General features: G+C 35.7%; 1 protein-coding gene across 5 annotated transcripts in view; it reads right to left on the reverse strand.

Annotated features, from left to right (window-relative positions):
• LOC118183565 (neprilysin-2-like) overlaps positions 1–23,982 on the reverse strand; it is a 181,608-nt gene that overhangs the window by 16,382 nt on the left and 141,244 nt on the right. For 4 of the 5 annotated variants that reach the window (XM_085826442.1, XM_085826441.1, XM_085826443.1 and 1 more), the window contains 4 exons: positions 19,272–19,323; positions 17,693–17,760; positions 12,374–12,498; positions 6,353–6,418 (listed from right to left, as the gene is read on the reverse strand). In XM_085826442.1, coding sequence (XP_085682568.1) covers positions 6,353–6,418; positions 12,374–12,498; positions 17,693–17,760; positions 19,272–19,323 — 311 coding nt within the window. The remainder of the gene's footprint in view (positions 1–6,352; positions 6,419–12,373; positions 12,499–17,692; positions 17,761–19,271; positions 19,324–23,982) is intronic. The other variant, XM_085826444.1, reaches the window with a different exon arrangement.

A 23,982-nucleotide genomic window follows, 5' to 3' on the forward strand; every position in this document is an offset into this window, starting at 1 on the left:
ATAGTATGAGATACCAATTTCATAGAATAGGTTTAGAAAAACGGGTGTTTAGCAAGGAAGCTAAACTGCGCGAAGACCGGTCCCCTAGCAGTGACGTAGTAACTCAGCGCGCAGGCCTTATCTATCTCGATGGTGACGGTCCCGTTCACATGGGACAAGCATTAACTGCCTCGCCGAATTGGAGGTAGAACTTGGTTGAATGTTCCTTACCTCTTGGGAGCAGGGCAAATGGGGAGATTTCCCGTACTATACTGCGCGGTTCACTTAATTTTAGTTACTGCTCGCTGGACTGTCAGCGAAACAATCGCGCTGATAGATGTCTGGGGATGTGATAGCATACCCCAAAAAATTAGATAGAACTGTACAAGATACGGAAATTATAGACAAATGCAGACAAGGTTATCTGATGCTAGGTATTCCAGAAATATCGTTCAAATTAAAACTAAAGTTAAGACAAGTGCATATCGGCTTCAACGCGACAAGGGACTCGGTACTTTTTGAATGATTTTTTTTTTTTTAATTTAAGCATTTTCGTCTACTTTTTATGAATATTATTAAATGATTTTGTGAGACAAAATAATTTTAAACTGAAAAAAGTTTTTGCTAGTATTTTTTAAATTTAAATTTTTGAAGAAAACTTTTACAATTAAAATGTCTTTCTCCTCCTACAATTTTCAATGTCTCCCAGTTTTTTTATTATATTTATTAGAGTGTTCTTAATAACTTCAAGGAATGATTTTGCAATTAATGAATTAGTTTCTGAGAAAAAAAATACACTTTTATCTAAAATTTTTAAAACAAATATGATCTCAGTCACATTTTCATTTCAAATAATTTTTTCCTTTCAGTATTTTGCAAAACCCATCCTTGTTTCTATAAAGTATATAATTTTAAATAAGCAGTAAAAATAATAAAAAATTTAGTCCATACCTGTATATGTTTTAGGACTTTAAGTAAAAGGATTTATTGAAAAAAATGCAAAAGGTTTCTCAATTTGCATTTGCAGTTTAAGGAATACAAACTGTTTAAATAGACATTTAATGATTTCAAATCTTTAAAATTTTATTACTGAATTTCTGTACATATATATATATATATATATATATATATATATATCAAACCTAGTGCTATTTATTCAATTGGTAAATATAAACATAAATTACAAACCTTTTTTTAAAACCTTATGTGACCAGAAAAATTGCAAAAACTCATAAAACAAAAACAGTAAAGAAAAATTCGCAAGCAGAATTTTTCTTTACCTGTTTTTGTTTTGTAAATCACGTTCAAAACAATTTAATACATTAATTAATTATAGTATTGTTGCGTGCGTACGGGTTTGTAATAGATTGATAATAGATCGTAAATGATTGTTATTGCATTCAAATCCGATGATAGCTTAATTAAATTTATTTTATCAACAAAAACACTTCAAAGTTCTGGAATTTTCCACAGAAATACTCGTACAAGTGTTTAGAATATCACTAAGTATAATCAGTAGTTATGCTTCAATCTAATAAGAACGTTAAACACAACGGAATGCAAAACGCATCTTAAGAGAACGTTAACTCAGAAATATCTCCAATCTAACGCTGAACTAACAATTCGCAACAATTACAACTTATATAGCATAAATAATGTCATAAAAATAGTGTGGTATAATGAGATTATTACTTTGAAACCGATGTTTCGAACTGATGCCCAAAAAGAACCAATATTTCCCATTCTCTTTCATTGCACATCTTTCAAAAAAGTAAAAAAACTCATCCAATTAATTTCCTGTATAATTTTTTTAAATGCGAAACGTTTGTTTTATAAGCTGTAAAAATGTGGAAGTTTGTAGCCGATATATTTTTAGATATGAAATTTTAAAATTAATGGGTGTCAAGCAGTCTAAAAATAGGAACGATTTTCAAAAATTCTCCCAAAATATTTTTAAAAAAAATTACGCTAAAAATTTCATTTAATTTTTTTTTCCTCCACAGTGTGTTATGGTGCAAACTATAATATTCTGAGATTCTCAGTTTATTTGTGAATATTTGCAAAAAATCGTTTCAACTTTAAATTTGAAAAAAATCTAATCCTCTAAAAATCAAAAGTATGACACCACATCCACAAGCAGTGTATGTACAAAGTTTGAATTCTATATCTTATCGGAAAGCAGTTTAAAAATCCATGATCATCTTTTAAAAATAGCAACAAGCACTAAGAGTGAACTAAATAACAGCTTATAAAATAATAATAATAATAATTAAAAAGCATATATTTTTCAGAAACCATTACGAAAGTTCAGATACCAGTTGCGAAAGTCCAGATTACAAAATTAACAACAGTAAACAACGTTAAAAATGTGTAAACAGTATTAGAAATCTGCGAATTCGGAGACGTGATTGTTCACAGAGGCTTAGGTGTAAAGGGGAAGGAAGACCGGTGGTCCTCTGAACGGGTCCTAAAGACGAAACTCTTTCATGTCTCCTTTTTCTCCCCTTGCTAACGGCAGCTGTGCGAAGGAGCGTTGCATGTGAACGGGGCTTTAGTTCTCTCTCAGGAAGTAAGTTGAACCTTCTTTAAATACTTCTTCTAATTCGCTTGCATTCAACGAGAAATCTGAAAACTCATTCTGGTAGGGAATTGTAAGTGGGAACAAGAATTGATAGGAAAGAAACTTTGAAATTAAAATAACTGTTATAAAATTCAAATAAACCTTACAAGTAAAATAATCCTAATAAACGTGAAGGTAATTATCGCTGTATCTGAGAACAATGACAAAGTTCTAATAAGGTTAAAATAACCTTTTTATTTTTGCACCATCAGCGGACGAGAAGTAAAATCACTCAACACTGAACACTCGTCCTGGGTTCGATTCCTGGACTAGCTGCATGATCGTTTTCGTGGTTTTCCCCGTGTGTAGAGCGTATACTGCCCGTTTCTCTTAAAAAGTCTTCCACGAAGGTATACTTCCGATTAGGCAAATACCCCTAGTGTGCTTTGCCATAATCTATCAAAACCAAACTTTTATTTAAACAAGCTTTAGAATTTACAGGCTCTATCTTATGCTAGAACATAAACACAACTGGTGTTGATGTAAATAAATCGATCATCCCAATTTCAATAAAATGTTGAAAAGTAGTCAATGACTACACAATTAAATACTACTCGAAGCTGGCTCAGTGTCAGTGCCGGCATTGAGAAACCGCATAGCCGAATAATTACAACTATTAGAGGAAACTACCCTGTAGTGACATGCGATGTTACGAACACACTTTTTCTCAATTCCAAAAGCCTCAGTTTGAATTTTAACTATTAATCTGCATTCTGAAGGGGAATATGGTGAGGACAGACAAATTATAGTAAAGACAGAAATTATGAATAATCGATTAATAAACATACGAATGTTGCTATTTATATTTCTGGCAGTGGCAACAGTAAATGTTGCTAGGCGACCGCAGACGATTCCAGTCTAAACTTTGATATTTTAACCGTAATATCCTCAGAACGTTTTCCCAAGTTTAGCGTGATTAGTGATGTTTACAGTAAATTGGAAAAACAAATCCCGGGCAAAAAATGCAATTGATTCGTGAACATTTTTCGAGCGATTATTTTTCATAACTTTCGACATGAATTATTAAGACAAGAGTGCTTCGATGAACTTAAGTTTTTATAGAGCGATAAAGCACCATTCTACATCACTGTAAAAAATTGGTGTAACGAATAATGTCGCGGTCGAAGTTTGTTCCAGGACGAATTCCGGGAAGATCGTCCAAAATCGGTTGTTGTGCTAGAAAATAACGATGCTGTGCGTTAATTGTTAAACATTATCCTGCGGCATACCATGAGTCTGTGGCATCTTTGGACATTAGTATGACAAGCATCAATAAGATATTACATGAATATTTTTCCGCAAAAATGATTTGTTCGCGTTAGACACCGCATAATCTGACAAATTCTCAAAAGAAGATGCAAGGAACTGTTTTAAAAATGCGTTCACGGTGCATCAAAACCTGCGTATAACATCTACACAGGTGACGAATCGTAGATCTATGCATATGAGCCCGAAACATAACAGCAGTCGGTTGTATGGGTCTTCCAAGACTAGCCAAATTCAATAAAAGTTGTTCACGAAAGAAGTAAATGTTTGCCTGTTTTGTCGGCATTACTGGCCACGTGACGACTGAGTAACGCAGAAAGGTCAATTTCGAATGGTAGACGGCTATTTGTTTGCCAGAAGTTATGAGAGAAATTCGAAAAAAGCAGAGGAGGCGAATCATTATTCATCATGGCAATGAGAGCTCTCACACATCGGCTCAAACAAAGGAAATTTTGACAGGCGAAAACATCGAATTAATGGGTCATCCGCCGTACAGCCCTGATTTGGCACCCAGTGACCTTTTTTCATTCCCGCACATCAAATCTAAATTACGTGATCAGCGATTTGCGACACCCTAAGAAGCGGTTGATGCATTTAAAACGCAGGTTTTGGATTTGCCTCAATCGGTGTGGGAAAAGAGCTTCGAAAATTGGTTCAAACGCGTGCAAACATGTATTGGAGAATATTTTGAAAAAACAATAAAACAATTTCGATCATAAACATTTGTTTTTTCCTTATTAGGCCAGAAATATAAACAGAAACTCTCGTAAGCTCCCCTACACTTTCATTTTAGGCTTTTAGCAAACTACTTCAATAAATAGTTAGTGTGGAAATCAAACCGCAAAGATTATTAATAAGCTGCCCATTTAAATTCATCTTGAATTTCTTGGCAACACTACAAAAGATAAAACCGCGTGACTGAGTTCTAAAGATGTAATAGTGTTTTTGCAGTTTATTATCTCTGAAATGACATTATTGAAAGCTGCTAACGGTACAAAAAAAAAAAAAAAAAAAAAAAAAAAAAAAGTAAGGCGTTTACTGATCCCGCGTAGGCGGTCAGACCTGGACAAATAGAGACCTAAACGAAATAAATCTGACATTTGGAACCAGTGGGTTTCTGTTTATGATCACACATCACAGTAGCATTTACTAATTCCTGAAAGTCGTTTTTTTCACTGTGATTTTTCCTTTCAAGTTTCTATGTGTTTAAATTTTAATTGTTCTTTTCTAGAGTCTTACCGTCTTTGGTAACATAAAATGGGGGACACTAAAAAGACTGTAGAGGAATAATCCTCTTGTCTTAAACTACAAACAAAGAAAGAAAGAAGACGGATGTAAATCGTCCTATTATTCGAACACAAAAATTAACAAAGACCCAACATGGGTTTACACAAGACAAGCACTTCTGGCTTAACAGAAATACGCTACGTTGAACAAATTCAAATTACCATAGCAGCTCACAGAATAATTTAATGCTTAGGAAAGGCTCTAGTTTGTAGAAGAACCGGCGAAACAACCCCAATGGCTAGAAGCACTCAATGCCTTAGAATCAAACCGCTTAAGTCCCAATCACATTATGTTTCGACTACGAGGGGCTGGACGTCGAAAGGGATGCTTCTCAGAACTGCACATTTCCAGGCAACCCAGGTAGCTAGGTTACCATTTTCACTTACTGCAAAAACTTGAGCGCCAAACAGTAATCGATTACCGCTCAGATTGGGATCACGTGATCCTTCAGAAGCAGAACTTTCGTCAGATCGGTTGATCTTTACCAGGGACAGAGCCGAAACATTTTCGGCAAGGTGTCTAAAAAATCCTTCGTAGCTGGTACATCGTTTCCGTAGCTAGCGGGACCTCGTTTCCCAGCGGAGCTGTTTTTTGTAGGAATCCTCCAGTTTAAACCAGTGCAACCAGAATCTCATCTCTCAGAGAAGTCCCGTCTAGCAGGGTTTAAGAGGTTATCACATCTAGCCCATCGCTAGATGTGATAACCTCTTAACAATCCCGGCACAAAGTGGCCTGGAATAGGCAGACACGCTCCAACACAAACTTCCAAAATTCTTGCTTAAATAGCACTTCTTTCTACCTTAATCTGAATAAACGGCTTCCTACCTTAATCTGAAATCTGAATCTATCTCATTTACATTCTCGCATGAAAAGCGTGGGTGAAAATAGAGTGATAGGAAGGGTATGAATGAAAACGTCTTGCTAAGTAGTTATTACTAACAGTTTTTTTTATCTTGCTATTTACTGAAATACATTAGTAAAGTTTGAAAGTGAACAGCTTATCAACGCACAACATTATTTAAATGCCACGTTTTACTTGTAAAATCCGGGACTTAAACAATCTTCGAGTTTTTAGGTAAAATACATAAATCTTAGAAATATCAACTTTTTACTGTGCCTTGAATTTGGTCTCTTTCTGTACTGTAATTAAAACTTAAATAATAATTTTACGGTTTCAAAAAATTGAGCTATTTTTCTTACCTCATAAGCCAAATTCAAACCAGCATTGTCAAATACATTTTGTATTTTTGTTTCATTGCTTTTCACCTGTGAAAAATACAATAGTTTCAGGGGAAAGTTTCAGTTCTAAGAAAAGCGTACATAGAATTGCTATGCAAGAAGAGTCCCTTTTAAGATGTTTTGTGCACTCTTACGACACAAAAAAATATGGCTGCTATGGTAAAAAAATTAGGCTTAGTCGCACTTAGACAAGCATTAAATTATTAACAATTATACAATTGTAGCATGCACATGCAGATTAATTGAAGGCATAAACCTTAACCGGAAGATAAGAACAACATAATTCAATCATTTTTAAAGCAAAAAAATGCACACTTTACCATCATATGAGAGTAAAAAACTGAGCTCAAAAACTAATATATATACTTCTGGTGCTGCCAATTGCAACCAAAAAGGGAGGAGCACAACTATATGTTATATCAGTCCTATATACAAAATTTCAACTTTCTGAGTTACTCGTTTATAAGTTATGCGAGATACGTATATATAAACTCGTACTTACGTTCATGTATGTATCTCGTACATATGTATATAGGTATCTCGTACATACGTACGTACGTACAAACGTCACGAAAGAAATCTCTTCTGAATCCATTTAAATCCATTTTATAATCCGTTTGGGAATAAAGTGTCCTTTATTCTGTCTTTACGTAGAGATGTCACTCAAAATCATCGTTAAATTGCGTTCGATATCGTTTAAAATGGATATTTTCTTTGAAATATTATACTCGGAATTTGAAGATGTTTGGTGCACACTTACCACGCATGTACCATACAATGCATCTCTTCTTTCTCAAAATAATATTACACTCCTTTTTATGATAACCTAAAGTGATTTCTGGTTAAGAAAATTTAATTTAAAAATCTGCTATAAAGTAATTCTCCTGCCATTTTATTAAATCTATTTTATAACACATGAGCTCAGGTTTAAATTTTAAGATAGAAAACGGTTTTATTAGATAAACGCTCTGTTAATTTTTAAATTTTTATATAAGTGTCATAAATATAGAAATATGAACACAATCAAGTTTCAGAATTATTTTATGCATATCCCATTATAAGAGAGCAGGATCCCACTTGTGGCTCGCGGGCACTTGCTAGCCCGCAATCCTATCTGTAGGCTCTCACCAGCCACAATCACAATACCGCCATGAGACCAAAAACTTTACTCTAATTCTACTTTAAAGAAATCTTATGCGGACACCACATGACTTTCTTGTGCAGAATATTAAATTATACGTATTTTTTGCTGCATTTCATCGAAACATTTTCCTCGAATTTCATTTGAGATAGATTTCTCATTCAATTAATTCAGTTGTCACCACGGGCCAAGGCAAAAATACATAAATCCCGAAAATATCTTCCTTAACAAAGGAAAAATATAGAAGAACACAAAACACCAAATACAAATAAACAATCAATTTCTTTTACAGTTAAAATTAGTTTCTACGCAAAAACAAGCAATTCGACCAGCGGCCAAGAAGACAGATTTTTCAGAGCTCAAACCACTCGGCAAAAAGACACTGAAGGTGCAGAAACTGACTTGATTCCCTATTCTGCTAAGTTTTAAAGATAAACAAATATGGCTGCTATACTAAAAAAATTAGGCTTAGCCGCACTTAAACAAGCATTAAATTGTTGATAATTACACAACTGTTGCCTGCACATGCAGATTAACTAAAGGCATAAACCTTAACCGGAAGATAAGAACAACATGATTCAATAATTTTTAAAGCAAAAAATGCATAATGTATATATATATACTTTTGGTGCTGCCGATTGAAACCAAAAAGGGAGGCGCAGAGCTATAGCAGTTCTATATAAAAAATTTCAACGTTGGGAGGTTACTCGTTTATAAGTTATGCGAGATACGTATGTATAAACTCGTACATACGTTCATGTATGTATCTCGTGCATACGAACGTACGTACAGACGTCACGAAAAAATCTCTTCCGAATCCATTTAAGTCCATTTTATAATCTGTTTGGGGAAAAAGTGCATTTTTATTTTGTCCTTATGTACAGACACACTGGACGAAGGACCTCCGTCCCATGTCCTCACAATATGGGACCCATTCAGAGTATGGGTATCCTTCGCCCTCAACCTCACGAAAGCCTTTCGCACAACTGCAACAAGTGCGGTGACTGTCCTTGCGGCGTTGCTGCCTGTCCACATCAAAGTAGAAATGGAAGCGGCATATACAACTCTAGTATACTTAAGAAAAGACGTCACATTCTACAACAGCACCTACAGCCCAGTCCAGTTTGAAACACCTGGACACCCTCTCCACACACACCCGGCAATTAAAGGCAAAGGAATTTCTGTCATCATCTCACGCACCTCTACCAACACTGGAATGCAAGTACCTTCACAAGGTACCCACATCTTTAAAGATGGTTCCGAACAAGAGGAAGGTGTAGGCAGTGCCTACATCCACTACCAGGATGGCCTGTTAGAACAAGAATGGAAAGGTCATTTCCAAAATCACAACAGCATCTTCCAAGCGGAGGTCCTGGTCATCACAGCAGCAATGCAGCACATTGTCCATAATGATCTAACTCATGCCACACTTCATACAGACAGCTACTCAACACTTCAAGCCCTCCAGAACCATCAGCACAGATCTCCACTAGTCATCGCCCTTCAGCTCCTCTTGCAGCAAAATTCCCATATGCACACGACGCTGATGTGGATAAAAGCACATGCCAACAACGAAGGCAGTGAGTCAGCAGACCGTTTAGCCAATCAGGCAGTAACCGACTCAAATGCACAGCAGATCCACCTTCAAGCCCCACCTTCCTACCTAAAGGGGCAGCTCCGGAGTAAAGGGCTCCAACAATGGCAGGAGGAATGGAACCATAGCACAACTGGCCGCCGCACCTACGATTTCTTCCCAAAAGTCAGCACGGATAGACACATCGCAATCGCTCCGCTGACACGATATATCACGGGACACAGCCCATTCCCCAGCTACTTTCAAAGGCACAACATCTCATCAACAGATATATGCGTCTGTGGAGCCCCAGGCAACCCAGACCACTATCTTTTCACCTGCCAGCTGACAAAAGACCATCATCTCCCATGTCCAACCATGAACAGAGATGCGTACCACCGCTTTATCATCACTCACAAGCCAGCCATAACCAAAATCTGCAAAGCTATCACTGAAATCGGGGCAATGGGCCAAAATATCTGCTCACCGCAATAGACCAAGACCCATCCAGCAACTCTTTAAACACGATAATCTTTTCGTCCCCCCTACCGACTATCCAACCTTTTCAAAAGCTTTTCACTCAGGGGCCACCCCCACAAGTTTTTAAACAAAAGCTCCTCACCACCAAGCCTTCAACTTTACGTGCACACGTCAATCTTCTTTAGAACTTACCTTACCGGTGTGCTAGCAGAGTACCAACTGTGTCAACTCAAAGTGCCTTCGAATGCCTACATCACCTTCCAACCTATTGCAATGCATGGTACACCGCACGTATACATCATGCACCAACTCCGACTATGCCTAAGCACTACATAAGTGCACACATCATCAGTGAACATCAGTACCTACAATGTGAATTAGATAATTCTCTTAAACTTGTTCACAGTCATAGTAACTGTGCAACCATTGCGACTGTATACTGAAATTACTGTGCCTAACATAGTGCCTGCGCTGTAGCGACTGTACCAACCTATAGCAATTGCATTAAAACTTAGTGACTGTGCCAAACTCCAAATTTAGTGGTATTAGTACCACAGTGTACACTAAACTTTAGTGTAGCCTGAACTCTTGCAAATTTGAATTATAGTGCAGACTGTACTTTCAGCGAACTCTAACACTAACTCCTGACACCATAACTCTACATCCGGTACTAATTGCTTCATCTCTGTGTTTAAGTGCTCATAGCACATTTACAACGACAAGGATACTAGCAATACACATATGACTCCCTTTATCCCACTCTGTATTTTAGTTTTCTTTTAAGTATTTATTACTCTTGTTTTTACTCTCGTATCTTACATATGTGTCTCTCTTCATATTTATCTTAATATCAATGCATCCTTATGTTCGTATCTGTTAGTATTTGTTTGTTTTTGCCTGTATATGTATCTATTCTTGTATTTGTTTTGTATATTTTTATGTATCTGTGTTATTCCAACAGCCATGCACACTAACAAAGTTATTGTCAAGCAACCATTGTCAAAGAATAATCCTCAGCCCTTGTTTGGCCATGTATTGATCTTTAGATCTGTATTATAAACTCCCGAGGCAGCCTCACGGGGCCCCAGGGAGTTGTTATTTCTAGATAGGGGAGGGCGTGGGACACACGCCTGTTTACTTATGTTAAACACCAGGCGTCCCCGTCTTCCGTCACCTGTCACCTGTATAGAGTGACAGAATTCATCGCTGAAGGTTTCAAAGAAAAAGCACTGGAGCTCTTTTTCTCGATATATGGAAGGCATTCGACCTCGTGTGGCTAGATGGTTTACTTTACAAACTTATTTCTCTGGTTTCCCAGGGTACATCGTAAACACCACTAGATCCTATCTCTATGAGAGGCACTTTGTCGTTCGCTGTAAAAATACATATTCTACTCAGAGAAACATACTTCCAGGGGTCCCTCAGGGGTCTCTGACAGGTCCTATTTACTTTCTATTATATACGAACGACATACCACATACCCCATACACTAAAACCCGAAAATATCTACCTTAACAAAGCCATGCATGCTGACGACACGGCGATCCTTGCAAAAATGCATCCCTAAACCATGTAGTACAAGCATTACAAATACACATACAAAAAAAAAAAAAAACACTTGAAGCCTGGCTTAAAAAGTGGAAGATACAAATAAATGTGGATAAGTCAGTTGCAGTATTATGGAAAAAAAAAAAAAAAAAAAAAAAAAAAAAAAAAAAAAAAGATTGCTCTTTTACAAAGCGGTGTTGCGTTCCATTATAACCTATGCCTGTCCTGTTTGGGGCTTTGCCAATACAGTACATATGACAAAAATGGCAAGTATTACAGAATGTTACGCTTAGGCAAATAACCAAGAGTCACTGGTGTATTAGAAATGCAGACATTCACAAAGAACTTAAAGTTCTAGAAATTAAAAAATTCATAGCCAAAATTGCCAGAGAATTCTTCAAGAATATGTACAAGGTAGAAAATGAAAGCATTCCTCTACTTAGCTATGATTACAACAAAAACAACATAATACAATCATTTTTAAAGCAAAAAAATGTACAATTTACAAACATATAAGGGTAAAGAAACTGAGATCACTGAGCCGGGTAACAGAATGGATATATATATAAATATATTTTATACGTTTCGTGCGGCCGATTGCAACCAAAATACTAGGTGCACATCGACATGTTATAGGAGTCCTATATACCAAATTTCAACGTTCTCAGGCTACTCGTTTTTGAGAGATACATACGTAAGATGATACGTACGTAAATACGAGATACGTACGTAAATACGTTCGTACAGACGCCACGAAAAATTCTCTTCAGAATTAGTTTTAAAGCAGTTTTATAATTTTTTTTGGAGGAAACGAGTCTTTTATTCTGTCCTTACGTACAGATATCACGCAAAAACATCGTTAAATTGCATTCGATAGCGGTCAAAATGGATATTTTCGTTGAAATATTCTCCAAGAGGTACTATTGAAACTTTTCGCGATTACAATACTTCCTTTTTACTTCGTATAAGGAAGTAAAAATTCGATTGACTTTTAAATGGCCTTAAAAATTTCTCAAAATAAAGCATACATGATGCCAGACACTTTGCTGAATTCTATTAATTTTTATTTTCAGCATTTGCTTCAAAAACGTTTCTTTTTGGGAGATGTAACACATTTCTTTTTAAAGTTAAATTGCCCATCTTGACCATCCTGAATGGTTGATCCAACTTAAGTAGTCTTTTATTATTAGCTTAAACGGATCATATACAAAAAGAGTGTAAAGTCGTAAATGTGTCTTACTTTTAAGTTTAATCCATAGTCATCTTCAGTATAGTTTTTATATTGCATATAGAAACAAAAGGCGAACGAATTGAATGTCCTCACCACATATCGGCTCCACCAGTCGACGTTATCATGCGAATGACCTGTGATGTCAACATCAATATTAACAAAAGGCACATGAAAGAGACATCATTTTAGTTAATAAAAATCTTAAGCAATTATTTATTTCCTAAATGGTAGTTATAATTTTTAACACTTGTATTTTTCTCCCCTGTGCGGTTGCAAAGCAAATGGAATTTATAAGGTAAATTTAAAAGGCGACAAGAGCTTGGAATGTGGGCGCGCATTTAAAGTGTTGGATGAATTAGAAGAGTAAATCAACCTATCTGTTGTATCATAATTCCATAAGAATGGGTAATAAATAAGTATAATCATCTCTCATTATCAACAAGAATCATACAGTACAAATATCCAGCAGGAACTCGTCTACGATAGCGTGCCTGTTCCTTCTCCAAGAGGTACTATTGAAATTTAAAGCAAAACTCGCGCATGTCTCCCTAGTTTAAGAGTTGGCACTCGTCTTCCACCAAAAGGATTTTATGTCAAAATGTAAGAAGGTGAGTATTTTTGAGAAAGAGACGGATAGTTTTACGAATTACTTTAACAGTGACGAGAAGGAAACAAGTGGAGCTACCTGAAATACGTTAAAAAGGCAGTACGTTTCGAAACAGAACCAATCAGAATTCTTTAACGCTTTCCGGCACGCTACCTTTTATATGTTGGAGTTTTGATGAAAAAAAGGTAGTGTTGCTGGGGTTTTGATGAAAAAAAGGTAGTGATGTTGGCGTTTTGATGTAAAAAAGGTAGTGATGTTGGAGTTTTGATAAAAAAAAAAAAAGGTAGGCAGTCTAATTAGGCCTAGAGGAGTACACAAGTAAGATTTTGTGAAGATACCATTTATCATTTAATTCTGTGGGTGTGTCTAAAGTGGGCACACTGATTGAATAGAGCTTCGAAAAGAGTGCTGAAACGAACATTGCTGTCAAAAATGCCAATGAGATGCGGAGAAACAAAGAATACAGACTCTCAGTTGTCCTAGATTATCGGTGAGCTCGGTCTGGGCACACCTGGGGTTCGCGGTTTGATTTTAGGCAAGATTTCAAGGAAAAAATTTGAAACTAATATATAATAAGGAGATTAGCATACAGCCAAAAAATAACATAAAAATTTCTTTTCAAACAATTCCTTTTTATACCCTAAAAAATCTGGAAGATTTCTTTGAAAAATGAGGGTCTTAAAAAACTAAACATGGCTAAAATATGTGGACTGGTTTGTGTTGAGCTGCTGTATATTATAAATAAAGAAGGTTCAGAGTAACATATAGTAACCTATAAATTCTTTTCATTCAATTTTTCTTTGCCTACAGAAGGACATTTTTAGGTGTGTGACGCAAAGGGTTGAACACAGTGTGCCGCAGAGGGTTAAAAATCGTTGATGTTATTCGATCCATGATGTAAGGTGTCGATTGTGAGATTGCATTGAAAACATAGGTAAAAGACCGAAATCTCTGAAAGTCGGTGAAACAGTTATGATAAAATGTGAAGAAAATGGTAACATACGAATTTTTAAATCTTAAAATGAACATATTTATTTCCATTTACTTCCCGCTTGTAGATCTACCACCCTCGTGGCCTCCGGACTCTCTATCATTATGTCTTGTTAACTTTCCTGTTGAACTTTGGTATTTGTATAGTTGTAAAAAGCACACAAGATTATTAATTGCAGCTATTTTAATTATGATTTGTATATTACTTGCTTTGAATTTTGTAAATTTGATATTTTAACAGAATTTCTCTGGGAATCCCGTACAAGTCCCATGGTTGCTTACTGCTCACGTGATAAGCGGTCACGCCACTTTCAGCTCCTACCCCCTTGGACCTACTTGCTTGCAGATCTGAATAAAAATTTCGTGTATTTACACTCTAAAACGAGACTGAAAAAATGATCTATGGATTTTTTAAAATATGTAGGGTGGTCCGTGAATTTTTGCAAAAGGTAATTTTGTTTTCTGGTAAAACCATCTAAGGGAAAGGTGTACGGGTGGGGTATCCGCCGAAAACATCGCAGACGAAAACGTCGCGGAGAAAACAACGCAAGCCGAAAACGTCGTGGGAGGAAAGAAAGCAAAGAGAAAACATCGTAGTATAAAATATTGTCGTCAAAAGTAAAGCGGTTTTAAAAACATCGTTGTAGAAAATATCATGGTAAAACAAAAGCACCTACATGTGTGCATTATTATGGTCAGGATAAATCATCGCCTGACCATAATAATGCACACATGTGTTTTCAAGGTTTCAAAAGATGTAAATGATTTTTCGCATAACGATTTGGGAGCGCAAGAAGGAAATTTTTACTTTTATATTTCATATTTTTGAATGGACTAATAAATTTTTGTTGAAAAGTAAGAAGGAAACTTAAACATCTTAACATTGAAAATGAGTACAGAATTAATGCAACTTATAGCACTATTAATTAACAAAGGTCATTAATGAATTAATCTTTTTTTTTATAAAGTTTTACTCATAATTTTCTCATGAAAAATACAGCCTAAACATGTGTAGAAAAAGGAAGATAAATAACTGCGTCAGGTTACCACTATAAAAAGTGCTCAGTTAATTATCAAATTAATTAACTATCTTTCATGTTTGTTAATCTGATATTGTTTTGGCGAAAATTATATCTTGTTTTATTTCTGTTTATTCTTAAAGTGTCGTTAGCATTTCTTGCGTTTCCATATCCTTATGCTAATATGCATTTACAACTTGTAAATTCTGAAAAACGCATATGTGTGATGTTATCGTCATGTGATGATTTGTAGGTACTTTATTTTTTGGGACGATATTTTCGACGACGACGTTTTTAAACCGCTTTATTTTCGACGACGATATTTTGTACCACGATGTTTTAGAACTGCTTTCTTTTCTTTTCTTTTCTTTTTTTTTTTTCTCACAGGATGTTTTGTACCACGTCAATTTTCACCTTGCGTTGTTTTCTCCGCCACGTTTTTGTGCGCGATGTTTTCTGCTGGAACCCGCGGGTGGTTATTAAGGGCAGGTCCATTCTGGGAATTTTAGTGGCCACTGAACGTTGTACAGGTGAACGCTTTTTTGTATAAAACACGTTCATAAAAAGAAGGATTATAATGTAGTTGTACGGTTATTACCCCAGTGTTAATTTAAAGAATCATGGACCAACAAACTATTCCTCTACAAATGGGAAACAAGCAGAACAGCCATGATTTCTGTAAAACGGAGAAAATGGGCCAGAGGCTAGAAGTCGAGAGGGAATGACCAGTACTTTGGGCAGCCTGTTTACAAGAATATGAAAGCTATAACAACAGAAGATTTGAATTCAAAAGGAGGAGGCCTCATGTCATAGTTCAAACGTTTCCTGTTCGTATTCTTGATTAAATAATGTTCCCCAATAACTTGATTGCTCCTAGAGACGAAATTCCACAGCCTCAAAAGAAACTTGATCTTTCTCCATTGATTTCTTTATGAGGACAGTATAGTCTGGTATAAAAAAATAAACTGAGAGTAATAATCCAATAAAAGCATAATATTATGAGATAGCAGCTATTCCGCGCGCCATTTATCAACAGCTTTTAGAAAAATTACGAGCGCGATTACAAGAGGGACATAAAAGTCGACATCTTGACAGTATTAGTTATAAAAGTTAAATTATCGGAAATATTTATTCCGTTAAAAATAAAAGCTGGGTAAGCTGATTTAATCCTATGCTTTTATCTGATTTCCAAGACGGCAAACATTTGTGGTTGCTATGGTGCATCAAATGATTCGCACATCATATTTAAGCAATTCTACAACGAATGATCGATGGTGACTTCAGTTAAATAAACAATTCTGCAACGACTGATCATTGATGACTTCACTTACGAGAGAGCAGTGATTTTGATGACTATTGACAGACTGAAATATTTGAACAGATTGAAAAAAAAGCAAACCTATGTTTAATGTTGCTCTACACTTCATAAATAATATTATGGATATTCAAAAATATTTCTTTTCCCAGTTTTGGAAAATATAATTTATATTACTTCAGTATTTTTCAGATTTGTACTCATCAGATAAGTGGTGTTCCACCTAAGTTTATGTATACAACTAAGTCTTAATCGAAGGCATATTTCTGTTAAAAGTTGAAAGATTTACTAATTTTAAATCTTCGGAAAGATATTTTCACGAAATCATATTATTTATATGTATATTTTATGAGCTTGATATTTTATTTAAATGTCCAGAGTGTTTTAGCGGAGATTAACATACACATGCCTGCTTATTACATTTGATTTCGCCATTTTTCTTTCGCAAATGATTTCGCTCTAACTGTCAAGCAAAGTTTTAAAAGTCTTTTAGCAATCAGGGTATTCAAACTGTTTGCTAACATACTAAAGCATTCGCAAAATACGTTTATTGAATATTGCATGGATTTTTATATAACCTAAGTCTTCTCATGAAATTCTAATTATCCGTGGAAAGAAATTCATTCCAACAAAAATTCGTATAAGTGTGTTTTAGCTCTTTGACAGGAACACATTTTGGCCCATATCGACGCAAAAGAATTAAACAGAGCTCTACATGTTTAGCCCAAAGGGCGTTAGAACAGAAGGGCTATTAATTTATCTTAGGCATTTTGCGTTGGTTCGCTACAAACGGCGTTTCACTTTTCAAACTGTTGCCACCAAATATTAGAGTCCTGCATTATATTTAAAGAAATTAAATAATGAAGAATCTCAATGAACGTATATATTTTTCTCGCACTATGAAAAAACAACGGCACCTAGAGACATCAAATTTGAATAACGTAGTCTTCTATTAGAATACGGACATCTGGAAGCCCAACTTTGGAATTTTTTCTTTTTATCGGTTTCGTGTTTTGTAACACTTTAACGAATTTTTGATTAACAAACTCAACGATTTCAAAGCGAGGAATGGCAACACTGTACGAAAAAAAAGTTTTTGTCTCCAGCCCGCGGGATTGTGTATCGGAGATTCTAAAGATATGCTCTTTTTAAATTGTTTTGTGATATTACTGCTGAACTAAAGTTCATGGCGTTCATGGAACTAAAGTGCGAAAAACATGATATTTAATAAATAAAGGTAACACACAAAACGTTAAAAAAACTCTCATTTGGGTGTGATATAGCATCTGAAAGTCTGATTATTTTATTTATTTATTTAATTTTTTTGAAATTTTTTTCTCACTTTTTTACATGTATACGTACGCTCACTAATATTTTAACATGTATGATTATTTTACCTTCTCCGAAGACTGCTTGTAACATTTCTCGAGCAATCATGGGACCGAGTGCTCCCCAATTGAGAGAGCTGAGAAAAAATATTCCAATGAATAACAAAAAAATTGTAAAATTTTTGTTGTACATAATTGATATCAGGTAATAAATAAAGAAGCATTTCAGAAAATTTAATTTTAAAGACATATAATTCTGAATATCAGTAATGCAAAACATTTGGAAATGTCTTCGGAAATTTTTTGTACCATGCATTTATCATCCATTCGGTTTGGAAAGCATTTTCGCTGTATGAAACTTAGACTTTATCCTGCATGCGCTTCCGTATTCACAGCTTTTGCATTTCCGCAAAACTGATCATCATTTTTGCATTGCACATTTAATTTATCGTTAACTGCTCAACAACCTGAGAGATTTAAAAGCAATTAAGTGGCTTATTGATTTGAATCTTTATTTATTAATAATACATCTAATTCGTGTAAATCAGAATTTGTATAATTTGTGCTAAGTTCAATTGATATTTATATTATCAGTTATATAAAAAATAAGGTCAGAAAATATTTGTGATTAAAGTAGATTGAAGGTTACCCCTTGTATTATAGCGAAGTTGTTTTATTTATCGCTAAGTTGTGGTTTCGTTTATCGCCAAGTTCTTGTTTCATTTATCGCGAAGTTGTTGTTTCATTTATCCCGAAGTTGTTGTTTCGGTTATCGCGAAGTTGTTGTTTCATTTATCGCGAAATTGTTGTTTCATTTATCGCTCGGTTGTTGTTTCGTTTATCGCGAAATTGTTGTTTCATTTATCGCTCAGTTGTTGTTTCGTTTATCGCCAAGTGGTTTCATTTATGGTAACCCGAGTAATTGAATGTTCCATAAATATACTTTTACCTAGAATTGGATGCTCCTTTGGCTTTTCAAGTGAAAATATATCGATGTGTACATGGACAAAGTCAAGGGATTGCGCAATGCCTAGTTTGTGCAATACTGTGATTTTTTTAAGTGAAAGTAGGTCAATGTGTACATGGAAACCGAGTTTGTGCAAGTCTTGTTATTTTGTTTTTGTATAGATGCGATTATTGCCAAAAATCGCTGCTAATAAAAGAAGCCGGCCGTATGGGCCTTTATTGTCTTCAAAGACTTCTGAAAACTACAGTCCAATGAAATAGGTCAGTTCTAAATGTATAACTTATATTGTATACAGAGGTTTAGCCTATAATTATGAAATGTGATAAAATTGTTCTATTTGATAATGATATAATTTTCTAATTAACTACGTATAATTTCTTTATATCCCGTATTTGTAAACATTTGGATATATCATAAGTAACGTTTTTTACGTATTTCTTTTCTACTTGACGGGGAAAGGCTCACGGCGAGTGAGCCGCCTGGGGATTGTCCTGTCGGCGAAAGATCAACGGTGAAACAGCTATAGCGAAAAATCCTTGACTCTTGAAATGACGTCATAGAAATAATAGTGCATTATAAAAAAGAAAAGTGTTATAAAATGTAAACCGTGTTAAAAAAAATTGAAGAAGGCTACAAAATTTTTTAAAAGTGGCTAAGAATTCAGAATGGCTGATAACTTACTGTGGTCGATCTACGTTGAAAAATGGTTCTCGCAAAATGCCTGCTGGCAATTCTGAAAAACAAATTTTTTTGTTGTGAGAGAATAAAGAAATAATAAAAATTAAGTCTGCTCCAATATCATTTTAGTGTTTTGAAACATTACAAATACGTTAAGCATTGGATATATAAGTTTTAAATTAATGATATAAAATTTCATCACAGTACACTAAACTATCTTCCCCCTTTTTACCATCCAACAGTCTACATAGATAACATTTTTAGTCCAAAAATTCGATTGTGGGTTTTCAGTGAATAAGCAGGAACTAGGGTTCCCACAGCACGTTTTTAAAATTTTCAGAATGATGTCTAAATGTACGTGAGGATTTTTTACATCCACGGTAACAATTATGTTAAACTTTCAAAAGATTTCCTTTTCCGTGTTCAAACTTTCTGCACTCATTTTCGTTGGTTGCTTAGTGTCGCGTCCTTTCAGAAGTCAAATGGATCCATGCGTAGAAATCAGTGCTTCTGCCAGTTCGACAGTCTTTTCACTATACAGCCTCTCCTTGGAAAGGAAATTCCCCCCCCCCAAGCTTTGCAGAACTTTAAGTATTGCCGGACAGGTTGTAGAATCATTAGGTATTTTTTGAAGCAGGAAACGTGAAAAATGCGCAACGCCTTCGCCGGGACTCGAACCACGGATCTCTCGAATACGCGTCGAACGTGCTGACCACTAGACTACGAAGGCATGTTAAGAAGGCGGGAGAAATACCTTATACAGAGGCTGTTCACACATTTTTTAGACGATGTATATTGTATTCACAAAACTAAATTGCATAAAATTCTTGTGTTTTAAATGTTCTATTTGACATCCCTTATTCTGAACTATCTTTTGACACCGCAATTTCCAGGATAATAATGCCTTTTGAAGTGGCAGAAGAGGTATTCTATTCCATTCCTCCTGAACAGCTTTCCAGAGTCCTGTTAGGGTTTTGGGACAACGTTTGGATAATGCAGTTTTTAAAAGTCCGAAAGCACAAAAATCCATAGATGACACATCGGGAGATTTAGCAGGGATATCAGTGAAGGGTATGGCCTTGATACCAGTTTTTTGTTCCATTTCTTTTAGGAAATTTACAGTGGATTTTGATGTGTGACTGCTAGCTTTGTCCTGATGGAGTCTCACAGATTGATGGCACTGTGGGCAAAGCGATGATATTTTATCCAGAAAAAATGGCGATAAAATATATTCCTGATAGTATTTGGAGTTAATCTTGACATTTTTTTGCACTCTCTTTATTTTTAACTTGCCATTATAAGAAAAAACCAGCAACAATTATGAATCCCTTAGAAAAACTCTCTTTCGATTCTTTGAACCATGTACTTAAATTTTTTCCATCCCTTTTATGATAATAAATGGCTCTTTTTTTGCTACAATCATTTAAATACACACATGTTTCATCTATTGTGACAATTGTTTTCCATTTTTCTTTGGATAAGTGTTTCTCATATAGAATTCTGCAGCGTGTCCTGCGTTGAGCGATATGCTTTGGAAGAAGACAATGCACATTGCGTTTTTTCGCTTTCTTAAGATATAAATCAACGTTCATCATTTTGTTTACAGTAGACACCGAGCATTTTAACGATTTTGCAACTGTCCTTTGACTAAAGGGATTTTCTTTTAACATTAAACAACGTACCTTTGCAATAGTCGAAGATGTTCGTTTTTTCCTTGGATACTTGTTTAGAATTTTTGTCCCACTTGAGGCTCCAATTTGACGTTTTTTTCCTTTCTTGTTAATGATATTACCTATCGACGCTTTAGATGTAACAAAACCATGACTCTCACATCGTTTTTGGATAACGGAGTATGCATATTTCTCTTCGGAAAGAGCGTAAATGAAGCCTTCGAACCACTGCTTTGTTAAATTCGCCATTTTGAATAAAAACAAAACTTTTCAGCCACAGACGATAATTTTGACTTTTAAAAACACAGTACAATTGCAATTACTTCTTTTGCAGCAAACGAATTTTTATTACCGCTTACCAAAATTGTCTAAAAAATGTGCGAACAGCCTCTGTAAGGTGAAGATGCGTTCTGGAGAAAGCTTCGTTTCGGGGCAGTTTCTACAAGTTCTATATGATCTGGTACCGTTTGCATTAATTTTCATTCTTCTAAAACGGCGGGTCCTCAATCTAGTAATTGTGTTTTTGATTTCTCTGTTTGCATCAAGGTCACGTATCCGATGGTCTGTCTATCTTAATAGATTTCTCTGAGTCCATATATGGAAATGCATTAGTATCTTCAAAATTCTGTATTCATGTAAAGAGTTGAGTAGATTTGGGATAAAATTGGACAAACGGAAGTGGTACTTTACTCGAATTTTATTGTTTAAGGTTTTTTATATCAGTGAGAATAGCATAAAAGGTTTCGGTTAAAATCGATAAACTAGGAGTGATACTTTATTTGAAGTCCTGAACAGATTTTTCGTGAAAAAAATATTACGGTATAATCCAGAACTTCTCAAATTTGGTATTTAAAAATCGCATATGCATGTACAATCATTACTGGAAACAACACGTTCAATTTTAACTACTGAAATTATATTGTAGGGATTTGTTTATTTTTCTAACAGTTATTTTTATTTTGGAACAAGCCTTTCCTATACATTCTAATTTCATACCTACATTTCCCTGTCAGAATGAGTTTTCAGAATTACAATTTTTATAAATAAGGTAGAAACAAGTATTTAAGCTGAAGTCTGAGTTACTTTAGTAGGAGAGCGTGTTCTGCCTTTTGACCACGTTGCTGCTTATTAGTTTAAGCTTGCTATTCCACGACCGTACCTAATACTGTAAAGACGCCAGGATTCTTTTTGGATGCAGGAGACTTGAAAAATGAGCAATGCCTTCACCGGGAATCGAACCAAAGAACTCTCGAATATGTGAATATGCGTTTCTGAAAGTTTTCTTATACGCACCATAAAAAACAGCAAAAGAAATAAATATTTTGTGAAACGTAAAAAATTATGAATATCAAATAATAATAAATGTAATCATGCAAATTTGAATAAAATGGCGAAGAGGAAAAAAAAAATGTGTAAAAACAACTATTTTAGTGGCGCCACCTACCGATCTGTAAAGTAACTACACATTTAAAATTGGTAGATTGGTATTGGGAGAATATGGAATTTTTTATTAATGGAGGTAAAAATGACTTTAGTTTCAAGGCTGAGTGGCAGAATATGGCAATTAAAATTAGCCTTTCACAAATTGTTACCTGAAAATAATCGGACAATTAAGAAGCATTCAATAAGCATTTGAATTGATTATAAAAATATTTAAGATGTTAAAAATATTTGCATGTAATATCAAGTCATTTTTCCCGTTACGTTTTTTCCCTAAGGGGGCTCACTTTTGTGAGTACGGGTGTGGCAATCCCGAGGAACCCTAGCCATTCAGGGGATCATCTTCTTGGTGAGACGGGTGTCACGATCCTGGAGCCCCAGTGATCTATCCTCTTTTCCGTCTCCTCTCCTCTTAGCTGGAACTTTCTCCCTTCCCTTCTCCCTCGTGGTTTCTCTCTACGGAGTTTGGGGCTCGTCACGAGAAACTGGAACAGACCTTGTCTCTAGTTCTCGAGTGGCGAGAAAACTGCCGACGTGTTTGCCGTGCGTGGAGACCCGTGTCGCTGGAAAGGAGGGTCCTGGTAGTTGAGGGGCGAGGTACTGTCCCCAACACACTGCTTTGGCCTCTGCTTCAGCTAAACGGGAGGCACCTTAGTCATCCTCACGGGTGTCAATCGGCTGGTCATTAGTCCTTGTGTCAGTGGCTTGGGGTCAAGCTCTCGGGAGTACCTGCTTTCGGGAAAGCCGACTGTGGGGCTTCAGTTTGCGTATAGGTCCGGCTAGCCCTAACACAGGAATCTGTGTTCCCTTGTTGGGCTCCGGGGTGGGCGGAGCCGTCGGACCCGAATCTTTTCTATTTTCAATATGGCAAATTCACATATTTTTTTAATAAAAGATTTTGAAGTTACTCCAGTCTCTCAACCTAGTTCTGAAACGTCTACTACTAAACCAGTCACTCAATCTAGTTCTGAAACATCTACTAATAAACCAGTCATTCAACCTAAATCTGAAACGTCTACTACTAAACCAGTCACTCAACCTGTCACTCAACCTAGTTCTGAAAATTTTGCAAAAAAGTTACGTACAGATGCAAATGAAAAAAATCATAACAATAGTCCCCGTTTCCTAGTCATCTCTAGTCCTTATGGCGAAATGCATAAGATGTCTCCTTTCGTAATAAACAAATACATCCAGTCCCTTATTGGTGAGCCGAGAAATATAAAGCGTCTCCGCTCCGGAGATTTGCTTATTGATACAACCTCAGCCATCCAGTCTGCTTCTTTACTTCAGATAACTAAACTTGGGCAAGCGAATGTCACTGTAACAGCACATAAGTCACTGAACTATTGTTGTGGTGTAATCTCAGAATTCGACCTTCTGTATGTTTCTGAAGAAGAGATCGCTTCTGAGCTATCCGACCAAAATGTCTGCGGTGTAAGGCGGATCAAGATGCGTAAAGAAGGTAAGTTGATAGACACGAAACACGTGATCCTTACCTTCAACACACCTGATCTGCCTAAGAATATTAAGGCCGGATATCTAAAAATTCCTGTAAGACCTTATATTCCAAACCCTATGCGATGTTTCCAATGCCAGCGTTTCGG

The sequence above is a fragment of the Stegodyphus dumicola genome, chromosome 11, assembly GCF_044657685.1.
Source record: "Stegodyphus dumicola isolate Sdum_Otavi_A_Nest chromosome 11, ASM4465768v1".
In the NCBI taxonomy this organism is placed as follows: Eukaryota; Metazoa; Arthropoda; class Arachnida; order Araneae; family Eresidae; genus Stegodyphus; species Stegodyphus dumicola.